This window comes from Erpetoichthys calabaricus, chromosome 3, assembly GCF_900747795.2.
Source record: "Erpetoichthys calabaricus chromosome 3, fErpCal1.3, whole genome shotgun sequence".
NCBI classification, from domain to species: domain Eukaryota; kingdom Metazoa; phylum Chordata; class Cladistia; order Polypteriformes; family Polypteridae; genus Erpetoichthys; species Erpetoichthys calabaricus.
In genome coordinates this window covers 229,748,303-229,760,305 of record NC_041396.2, presented here as the reverse complement: position 1 = coordinate 229,760,305, position 12,003 = coordinate 229,748,303, and the positions used below count along the sequence as shown (strand labels likewise).

Genomic DNA, 12,003 nt, shown 5'->3' with positions numbered 1-12,003 from the left:
CCCGGCAACCTTTTGCCAGTCATGAGCCTCTTTACAATATTAGCAATCACTTAACAGTATTTATAACCGGGACTTATTAATGCTGAAATCAGCCAGATGCAAGAGCAGGTGTACAGTAAATGTTGCCTGTTTATTTCATATTCTATGAAGAGCAAGTATTTGTATAGTGCATTTAAATCCTTTAATTCTTACAGCAAAGAAGAGCAGTTCCAAATTAAAATGACCTTTATATTTCAATTCTTTCTGATCATTCGATTAAAATTATTGCAGTTAAGTTAAAGCAGATGGAAAAAAGATGGTCTTATAATAACACTTGAAAAGTGGATGTGTATGACTGTCAAAGAAATACACAGAAATATATGTGCATGTCAGAAGTGAGGAGAAGATAATTCAGAGCCTTGGGCTGTTGTCAGTGTTGATTGCTGTGCAATAGAATTTGTTTCTTCATATCTTTTTTAACATAGTTATTCTGTTTTCCTATTTTTTTATTTCTTTCTCTGTTGTACTTCCATCATTCTGTTATGATCATTTTTCTGCACTTAATGCAGATCAGCATCAAATGCAAACACACAGACTTGCCCTACTTTTATTCCACCCAAAGGTTTACTTGCAAAATCATTTAAATTGTAGGAGATGAAAGGTTTAGGATCCCAGAATAATAAGATTCCCATTTGAATTTCTCAATTTAAATAAGTATGATGCATAGATCAGTGCCAACAAAAGTTCAAACTCCTCTTGAGCTAAACATTCTGAATTTTTCTTTCCTGGATTACAAGTGATGTAAGGACCTATCTTCATGACATGAGCCAGGTCGGGGTCATAGTTCTTTTTCAAGTTTGGCATCTTTCAAGATAGGGTAGAAAATAATGACACATCATACCTCAGAGTTTAATCAAAACTCCATTCCTATATTCCATTCATTTTAGTCCCCTAAAAGGCAGCAGAAAGCTTACACACATGGCCACATTCATTCATTCATTCATTCATTCATTTTTCCATCCTTCAATTCTCTATTTTTTAAAAAAACCCGATCAGCCTCATGGTCGTTGACTGGCAGCGTCTTTCCTGGCAGCACAGAGTATAATGTGGCAATTAACCCAGGATGGATCACCAGTTCATTTATTTGTCAAACCTTCATATACATAAAGTATCTCTAAATGCTTTAATGAAGAATTGAAACAAAATTGAAACAAAATTCTGAAGATGGAAACTTCAACCATTTATCCATATTCATGCCGCTAAAAAACTTGAATCGAGACGTCTGCAATTAAGTGTTTATTTTCCTTCCCATCCCGATGATCACTGTAATCAGGTTGTTATTATTATTGGAGAAATAACAATTTTGCAGTCTTTAATAAAAATACACAGCAATTATTCTTTTGTATTTTCTTTGGAATATCAGAAAATTCACAATAAAAATTCTTTTTGATCTGTTCTCCTACCTAACTTAAGCCAGTGGTTTTCAATTACAGGCAGTTTTACAATGACTGCCTCATTCTTACATTTGATAGATCTCATTGTTTAATGAGCTGGCCTTTTTTATTTTCTTATTATGAGAAATTCAAAAAAATGTGAATTTTCACCAAAACGTACTTTTACATTCTATTTTTAATTCACACTTTCCTTTAGTGTTCTTGACTTAATTTTACCCAAAGGCTGACAACACTGAATGCTAAAGGAAGGCAGTTATTTCAGTGATATATTCACTTGTCTGCTCATCAATAGAGAATTTTCTTAAGGAGTAGACAAGTGAAAATGGCAGGAAAGAATCTTCAGTGTTGTTTCCATTTTTCTCTGTACTACTCTTTGCTACTCATTAGCATTTGGATACAATTAAAGGAGCAAATTTATAGAAAAGGATGAATTAAAATGAAAACAGCAAATGTAAGCATTTAAAGCTATGGAAAAGAATACAAATATCTGTGGATTTCTTAATTTAATATAGAATAATACCTAGGCTATAAGTTAATATTCTTTATTAACATCTAACAGTATCATATTTTAAAAAGCAGGGAAGCTGTCTAAGCCAGTCCTTGCTTGGGGACATTTATGACTTACCAGATCAAGATACGATTTCTGCATGCAGGCAGCCTTTGCTGAAATTCCAAAGCAGGAATTGACTGGGAAGGCCAGCTAGCCTGGGGGAATACAGGTGCCTTGGACATTATGGATGGAGTGAAAGGGAAATGTAGGCACCTCTTCCCCATCCTAGGAAAAAAACATGGGCTGTAATGGGGCTAAGTCTGTCTGAGCAAAATCACTAGTACCACCAAATTCTAACAAGTAACCAGGACCAGTAAAATGAAGCCTGCAAAGCAAAGCAGACTCTCTCTCTCTCTCTGGCATTTTCTATCCATGGAGATGGCCAGGCCATCACTCACTCCATTCAAGGGCCATGCGGGAACAAAGACCAAGTCAGACCAGAGACTAACCAATATAAAAAGCCAGAAAGCCAACAGGTAGCCAGTTATCAGGTTGTATTATTTTAACCAACACTGATTTTACCACATTGTCCCCCTTATTCTAGGGCTTCCTTACTGAGGTTCTGTTAACCTTGCTCTCAGAGTATGAGTTGCTAGTAAGTTGTGAACATGACTGTGTACCTATTAATTTGCGACCAAAGAGAACACAAAAGTAGTATTTGATTTTCATGAGAAGAATGTGTTGCTAAAATCCACACAATTTACATTTGGGGACAGTGTGCTCTAAGGAAATAACAAAGGCCACCAATTTGTGTAAAATGGACAATATTTTTAGAAGATATTCTTTTGTTGCACAGCAATGCATGCTCCAGCATGGCTGCCCACATCATAAACATGCTTCATAAAATAAAACAAGAAGTTCTCAACACTTCAGTCTTTTGTCCAGGTTTGGCACCTTCTGTTTGGACCCTCAAGCTTCCATGGGAGGTAATAATAATTTAGAACAAGAGATGCCTAATTGACTTAACATTCAAAAAAAGCAAAAGACCATTGGTATAAGTGTATGAAGAAGGAGGAGGACTACTGTCTCCAGGATAAGTAAAATATTATGAGAAAAAAAAAAAAAAAATTAATATACACCCATTAACTGCAAATTAAATTATAATAATGAATACATAGTATAATTTGTGTTACATATTATCTTAAACTGGAAGTTTTTATTCAGCTTATGGCAAGTAGTGCATTACAGATACTGTATGCATCTGGCTCTACTTATGGACATTTATTTAAAGCAAATGCCAAAGTCAACAGAAGAATTACAAGTGTTGAATCTCATTAACCACTCTGTTTAGGAAGACGTGTTGCCATTGTAGTGTTAAAGACATTTCAAAATGAACACAATTAACCTGTGAAAAATGTTTAGTAACAATATACTTTCAGATTATCAGAATAGTGTGATAGAATGGCACCCAATCCATGACAGGGTTCTTGACTGAATCTGGACAGGCTCTGGAAATCCACAATCCAGACTTGCGTTAAGTCGGTTTGAGACTGTTGTTTAATGTCACATTGGGGTATTTTTGTTTGTATTTGTTTTTGTAAGAATAATGGTTTAGACTACAGTTATATTTTGCCTTCAGAAGTGAAAATTGGTTTTTTTAACGCTTTATTGAAAACATGCTTCTTTTTGATACCTTTTTGATTCACAAATGTCTAAGAGGTTAATTTCTGCTTTCAGGGTTCAAAGGTGCAATCAGATGCCACCTAGTGGCATCTTTCAACTTTTACAAGGCCAAAAACACACTGTTTTGTTCTTTTCACTCTGTTTTAGGGAAATGTTTATTGTGACCAATGCCAACATATTAACCTTCCACAAAATATTTTTAGGCAACAGATGACAAGAGGCACAGCTTTCTCTTTATGGACAATTTGAAACCGACACAGATCTTAATAAGCTTCTCAGCGCTACTGCAAGATGGAGACTCTGTATTTGAAAGCAAGGAGAAATTTGGCAAAGGTTTATTTTAATTAATTTGTTCAAGCTTAATAGAAATTATTGGCTTCTGTTGTAAGAGTACTGTGTATCATAAATTAAAGCTAATGAACATATATTATGTATACAAGAATTTTGAAATGGTTTATCTTTGTAATGGCATAGCTATATGTTCTCCAAAATGTTTTGGTATCATTCCATTAAATAATAGGTATGCAATATGTAAAAAATAACACTGTATATTTTATTCTGTTCACTTTATTATATGCATTGTATTTAATTAATGACAACTGTTTCAGAATCCTATAGGAACATAACTAGTAATAATGAAGATCTTTGACTTGTAATATTGCTGTATAAGATCAATGTTTACTTTTCTGTATAATCTCCAGACAGTCCTACAGAGGTCATGCTGCCAAAGCCTGCCTTACTCATTGCTGAGCCATTTTCTTGGAAGTCTCTATCTGTCCGTCCACCTGTTCTAAAAATGCATACTTTTGCTACCAAAGCAACTATGGTTAATATATCACCAGGGTAAGTTAATATGTGTTTTTTTTTTCCCCTAGGAAGTGAAGATTGTTTATACTGTAAAGATGTGTATTTATGACTGGAAGCTATTTGTAACATTCTTAGTTGTAGTCTGTGTACTGCATAGATGGCTTACTGATTTATTGAAATTTATTTAAATACTAGTCATTTAGCCCGTTACAATAACGGGCGCTAGAGCAGTAGTGCATAAACATTAGTAGGAACAGTCTATATTAAATGGCAAGGGACTTTGACCTCATTCTTTTTGTTGGTCGTATTTTTCTTTCTTTCAGCCTTTCTTTTGTTGATGTTTACTTGCTGAGCTGACCGTTCGTCATGGGCTGCCGCCATGTATTGTGTGTCTTTAATTTTCTGTGACAGTAATACTGTCTTGTACGTCCGTTGGCTTGAACGTCCGTAATATACCTTTAATTTTCTCTGGCGGTAATACAGGCGTGCGCGTCGGTAATATGTCTTTAATCTCCTCTGACAGTAATACTGGCTTGTATGTGGCTGTAATATGAGTCACTGTATTGTGTACCTTTAATTTCCTCTCGCAGTAATACTGGTTTGTATTTCCGTAAAACACCTGTAACTTTCTCTGACAGTAATATCGCGCATCGCACCGTGCCCCGCGCATGCGCACTTCACCAGAAGACACACACACATGGACACCTGGACGCACACAGGGATTTTATTAAAGAGGATTTTATCTCTTGTTAATTTAATCAATCTGCCAATCGAATAGTGAACCTAATAACAGAACTTGTTGAATTGTCTTTCAAATTTTACTAATTAAAATAAGGAAAAGCCAAACAAAGCTTAAGATAAACCAAATAAAGAAGACCTAAATTTTGATTGCCCGCTTCTTTATTTTGTATATCTCTGACTTTATTATATGCTAAAAATATTAAAGCAGTTCTGTGCTAGTTACCTGGCTGTCCTTCCATCCATTTTGAACTCGCTTAATCTAATTCAGGATCTCAGCAGGCCCAGGCCATTCTTTGTAAATAACATTTCTAAAAACATCATATACTGTAATATATATATATATATATATATATATATATATATATATATATATATACAGTATATATATATATATATATATATATATATATATATATATATATATACTGTATTACTGTATAGTGGTAAAATGAGCCCCCAGCGCAGACAGGCACAGTGACACAACTCAAAGCACAACACTCCCTTTAATCTTTTCTTTTCTTTACAGTACGCAATACTCACAATTCTTCTCAATACAGCTCAGTCCCTTCTTCTCTTCTCTTTTCTCTCTCTTTCTCTTCTGCCACCTTCACTCCTCTCCTGCAAGCTCTGTCATCCACCTTCCGACTCCGGCTCCTTGAATGGAGTGAGACGGCCTCTTTTATATTGTACCCGGAAGCGCTCCAGGTGCACCTGGATCCCTTCCCTGGCAGCACTTTCAAGTGTGGTGGAAGTGGTGTATTCCATTGACTCCAGCATTGACCAGGCACCCCCTATATGTACACACACACACACAGTGTATATATATATATATATATATATATATATATATATATATATATTGTATATATATAATTATATATATATTGTATATATATAATTATACAGGTATATATACATTTATACACAATCACACACAAAGACACATATATATATAAATAGATATCGATTTGTATACGTAACACTTACAGTGTTTACATATTCTGTAAGATTTGGCAGCAAAAAAACTGCATATGCCAGTGAGGGAGCTTAGAGGCTGCTTTTTGCCAGTAATCCCTGCATGTATGCTGTGTGCCCCTGATGAGCTTTAGGCAAAGCACCAGCATGTGAGAAAGTGCAAGAGATGCAGAAAGAGAGGAGGCTGGCAACGCTGCCCTAGAAGGCCTGAGGGCCAATCATCCTTGCCAACTGCTGTGCTAAGGAATGAAACAGTTTATGCTAAAATAAATATTACTCATATATGCTAAATTGTGTATCCACATTTTTTTAGCACCTCTTTAAAAAGTGAACCAATTTCCCTGTTTAAGTCTACCCATCCATTCATTGCTTAATGCTTGATGCTGCCAGAATGGCTGCCGGTGACACTGAATTGGCACTGTTGGTTAATTCAAATGGATGGATATGAAAGTCTTATCTTATTCTCTATTCAACAAATGGCCTTAATCCTTTTCACAGCCATGCTCACACCTACTGTACCAGTTAGATTTCCTGATTGACCTAACTTTCACATATCTGGGTTATAGAAGGAAAGTGTAACCTCAAATATTTTGTGACCAGGCCTGGATGCTGTGAGGTGGCAGAATTGGCAGCCCACATCACTCTCTTTCACAATATATACTGTATGTCTAATTTAAATTTATGTAATTTCAAAACATGTATGCTAAATGATATCCGGATATGTTGAAATTGTTAAAATTAATCTTGTTTAACATGTTTCATTTGTCTGTGCTGCTTTATACTTTTTAGACGTCATGTTTTTCGGTTCACTGCAAGATCTCCCTTAGGATACCACATTCACTTGTGCAGTTCTGTGCCATTTATCTTTGGTGAGGAAGAAGCTGTCATGCCATGTCTTCAAAAGGTAAGTATCACTATAGCAACCGATCTGAAAGATTGATTAATTCTCCACTGCTTTATTACTCTAGTTTTATTTTCATCTTTTATTTTGCATCATAAAACCAGAAGAGTCAGTCAGTAAATCTTTCAGATGTTATAATATTTTACATGCTGGTATTACATAAATAAGAAAAATGTATATGAACTTATAAGAGTGGCCTGTTTGAGGGTGAAGATTTGTTATCATTTCACAATGTACTGTATTGCCAGTGTTCAGGCAGGATGTGTTACTCTAAGTAAACTTTGAACAGTATGACACAATTTTGAAATTGTATAGCGTCCTTTAGATCTGAAAATGGGAAGTAAAATAAATTTGTTAGTGGGAAAAATTTTCTGTATGATTGTACTGAAAATGTGATCAAGAAAACTCTACATTATAGAAGGCATTTCCGCCGATTTTCAGTTGTAGACTTCATGTATATAATCTGAACTAGTCTGAGGCAGTTGGTGGTGCACTCCTGAGACGATCGCCTTATGTGACCTAACAAATGAGACCAACTAGTTTGCGACTGACAACAATGAAATCAAACAGGTTTGGGATTCTTTTTAGTTGGGGGGGGCAGGCTGCGTGTGCAGGAGAGCTGACAACGATTAAATGCTCATCCGGATGTTGAATGCATAAAATTCGGCAACAAGGAATAAGGAACATGTCCATTTTGAACCTTGCAAACAGAAGAACAGCTTACCTTTCTGATGTTTCCTATTTTACATATTTACAAAAATTTTAAAAAGTAAAAAAGTGCCAAGACTGAGGTTGAACTCAATGTAGTTGTTAATTATTTTCACAGCATCAGTACAGCGCCAGCTCCGTCCGGCAGCTTGGTGGGCTTCGGACCTTACAAACAGAAGCAGATTTTTCTCATGTCTCATGTGTTACATACCATATAAATAGAAAAAAAATAGGGCAGAGACTGCAGCTGATCTCACAGCAGCAGCTAAACCTCTGCACAGATCTAGTCAGGCAGCATGCTGTGTTTGGAAGTCATAACCCGCTTGGTAATGTAGACATGATTAGTGATTTTCAGTCATGTAAATTGACATAGTGCGGCAATGAGATCAGTGACTGCGGTCAGCAAGAGTGAAATACTCTGCAACAAAAAGTCACATGATGTGTCATATGCCTTCTCAGAGTTTCAAAGAGGGCAACCATAGCCTGAAACAGTGAATAATACACCAGACAAACATAGGATGAGAGTAGAAATCTCTCTTGGCTTAAATTTATTCCTGTGCAGTATGCCATAATAAATGTGGAAGAACATTGGATATTGTCTTTTAGTAGTTTGCCAAGATAGAATCAGTGATATTTAGCAACATCAGGAATGGAAACATTCAAAACACTGGTGGAATTCCAAAATCAGCACCTCCATTTTGGGTTAGAAAAGGAGACTTCGTTAGTTTCTTTTTAATGTGCATCTCTAGTTGCTAAGCAGCAGCTGCAAATCGTGTCACTTCCTGCCTCTACTGCTGATACTATAAAGTAAAGGTACACGAGGTAGCAGCTGTTAACTTTTCGAGTCTGTTTCCACATCAATCAAATATACATGACAGTTAATAAAAAATATGAGCAGCAGTGTTTAAAAAAAGATAACAAAAAGAAAGAAAGAGAAGTCTGCCAGTTTTATGCAAGTTTGATACTGTAAAGTTTAGTTTTACATTCTTTGAATTGGGTTGAAATGTTAAGCTTATGCCACTGTTTTTCCTAACTGATGCTGAATTTTACTTTGCCTTGCTTTTGTTTTTTGACTCCTTGTCCAACTCTATGCTCATGCTTTAAAGAAAAACACTTGCATTTTCCCGTTGCTTGAATGATCAGTTCCCAAAGTTACTCAGACAACCTAAATTAAAAAAAAAAATAGTACTATATCATCATAAATACTTTCATCAGTGTAGATGCAAAATAAAGGAAGAAATATGAGCATGAGATGTGACTAGGAAGGGAAAATGAAGTGAATAGTTTAGCTCTGGTCCACAACAATTCCGTTTATTTGGCATGCAGAAAATTGTATGAATAATATCACTTGCATTAGCTGTAAATAGTTTGGGTTTAGGATGACTGATAGACAGTGAGGTAGTCTAGCAGTGTTTGACATGGATTTTTGCACTGCATCACTACAGTTAGAAACAATAAACTAACATGCCTTGTAGTTAAACATTTCTGATTCAGCAAAACAAATAATAGCTGAGTGAACACTGCCGAAATGGTCAGATAATTGCCTAAGGTGGCATATTTTATTTTTACTTTGAACCTATTTTGCTGTTATTAAAATCAGCTTAGTTTAAACTGAATATGGTTATCCAGTGTTTGAGTCTTTCAGACCTTCGGGAATTATCAAGGGAATAGTCCAACATAGCTAGGACTGATACACAGGGAAATGAAAACCAAATTATCCAAACCAAATCTTCTTCTTCCTCCTCTTCATCTTTTCCCACTTCTATGTTGGGTTGATGTGCTTGATCAGCCTTCTCCACACAGCTCAGTCCTACACCTAATCCCCAGTCAGACCCTTTTCCTTCAGATCTTCTTTTACTTTATCCATCCATCTTCACTTTGGCATCCCTCGCTTTCTCTTCCCCTGTACTTCCATTCCCATCTCCCTTTTGCCCACATATTCATTGTCTCTCCACAGCACGTGTCCATACTACTTCAGCCTACTTTCCTGTACTTTCTTAGGTATCTCTCCCACTTTTGCTGTAGGCAGCACAGTGGTAGTGTTGCTGCCTCGCAGTAAGGAGACCAAGGTTTGCATCTCGGTTCCTCCCTGCATGGAGTTTGCATATTCTGGGTTTCTTCTGAGTGCTCCAGAAGACATGCTGGTTATATGAACTGGCTATTGTAAATTACTTCTAGTATGTACTTGGTGTGTAGGTGGGAGAGTATGTGTGTGTGTGTCTGTATGCCCTGCGATAGATTGGCGCCCTGTCCAAGGGTTTGTTCCTGCCTTGCTCCCTATGTTATCTGGGATAGGTTCCAGCAGACCCCTGCAAACATGTTCAGGACAAAGCAGGTTAGACAATGACTGACTTTTTGACTTCTGTTCTACCTCTGATTATCTCACTTCTTATTCTGTCTTTTTTTGTAATTCCACAAATCCATATCAACATTCTAACATCTTCTCCTGTTCCTCTTTACTGCCCGTGTGTCAGTTCCATACATCATGGCTGGTTTTACCAGTGTCTTTAAAACCTTACCTATAACCTGTGTCTTAATTCTTCAAACACACAATACTCCTGATACCTTCTTCCAATTGTTCCATCCACATTGCACTCTATGGGTTACTGTATTTCTACATCTAATTTTCCATCTCGGAATACCACTGATCCCAGATACTTAAATGTATCTAGTCTATTCAGTAGCTGTCCGAGCAGGATAACTTCTGAATCCTGACCATCGTTAAACCTCGTATATTCTGTCTTCTTCCTATTTATCGTCAATCCTCTATCTTCCAAAGTCTTTCTCCATTCTTCCAGTTTCCCCTCCGCTTCCTCTTTTCCGGTGCTACACAACACAGTTTCATCAGCAATGTCAGATTGGTTTTTAATCCCATGAGTCAACACATCCATAAACAGCTGAAAGAATTAAGAACTAAAGAAGATCCCTGGTGTGAACCTACTCTAATTGGGACCTTGTCTATTATCCCAACACTGACTTTAACCCAAGCCCCCACTCCCCCATACTTATCCTGGATAATCCTTGTATCGTCCTCTGGCACTGCTTTCTCTCTCAAGCACCTTGAAGCTTCTTGACGTGGCACGCTATCATATGCCTTCTCCAAATCAATACATACCATATGCTAACCTGTCTGTTTTACTTGATGTTTCTCTGTGAGCTATCTCAATGCAAAGACCGCATCCGTTGAACCTCTCACTGGCATAAAACCAAGCTGCTTCTCCCCTATGGTGGTCTCTTCCCTAAACCTTCTCTCTATAATCAAAACTAAATCATAAACAAAAAATCAAGGTCAGACTACACAATGATAAAAACCATTAACAGTTATGTTAGAGGATCATTTGTTGAAATTGAAGTCTTTCAATTTAGATTTTGAAATTCATCCATGCTGCAATGTTTGCAAATGTATATTAAAGTTATTTTCTTATTTTGCTGTTATTTAGCTCTGTTGAATATTATTTTTAGGGCAACAAGGCAACGTTCTGTGCACAGCCTGTTAAACTCTGCATTGAATTAGAAGGATCTGCAATTTTGGCAGCAACAATTGAAGTACATATGGAGTGCATTTTTAGCTTTGGTGCACTGCTCACAGATCCAGTAGTACGTCACTTTTTTAATCAGTTTCTGAACTGTGTGCTTTGCAGAACCACTTGCAACAGATTATTATTCCAGGAATCCTTCACATGTCACCTTGAATGAGCCTGTAAGAACATACAGCTTCATGATGTGGCTTGTCTTCTCTCTTTCAAGTACATAGATGCTCTAATAGAACTGACTACGTTTGTTTCTCCTTCTAAATCCACGGTGGGGCTCCCTGCTGAGCATGGTAATAGTTTCTCGAGTGCCATCTAGTATATAGTGTGACAAAATATCAGGCAGCAGACCGTAAAAAGGTTTGGGGATGGCCACCCCATATACTGAAAAAACAACAGGGCAAAGAAAACACATTTTACAAAGCGGGGTTCACAACTGAACTGACTAACAGATTGAGACTGCTCTATAAATATGAGGGGTAGGAGGAAGAGGTGGAGTTAGGACAGCCAGAACAGGAACTGATGTGAAAGGAAGGGGAATTCTGGGTAGTGGAAGTGATGTCAGTAGTGGGTGGATCAATGGTGATGTCATTAAGCGTCAGGGTCTTCAGCTGGGCTGCAAAGGTACAAGAGGAGAGAGGTTCAGGTGAGAGCTCCAACCCCTGGTCTGGCTGACAAATAGCACTATTTGAGACTGTAAACTGCCTCCCATCCGCACGTGTGTGACAACAGGTA

General features: G+C 37.0%; 1 protein-coding gene across 2 annotated transcripts in view; it reads left to right on the top strand.

The window, feature by feature from the left end:
• adgb (androglobin) overlaps positions 1 to 12,003 on the top strand; it is a 225,479-nt gene that overhangs the window by 111,949 nt on the left and 101,527 nt on the right. For both annotated transcript variants that reach the window (XM_051924853.1, XM_051924852.1), the window contains exons 17-19: positions 3,810 to 3,939; positions 4,308 to 4,449; positions 6,919 to 7,033. In XM_051924853.1, the coding sequence (XP_051780813.1) occupies positions 3,810 to 3,939; positions 4,308 to 4,449; positions 6,919 to 7,033 (387 nt within the window). The remainder of the gene's footprint in view (positions 1 to 3,809; positions 3,940 to 4,307; positions 4,450 to 6,918; positions 7,034 to 12,003) is intronic.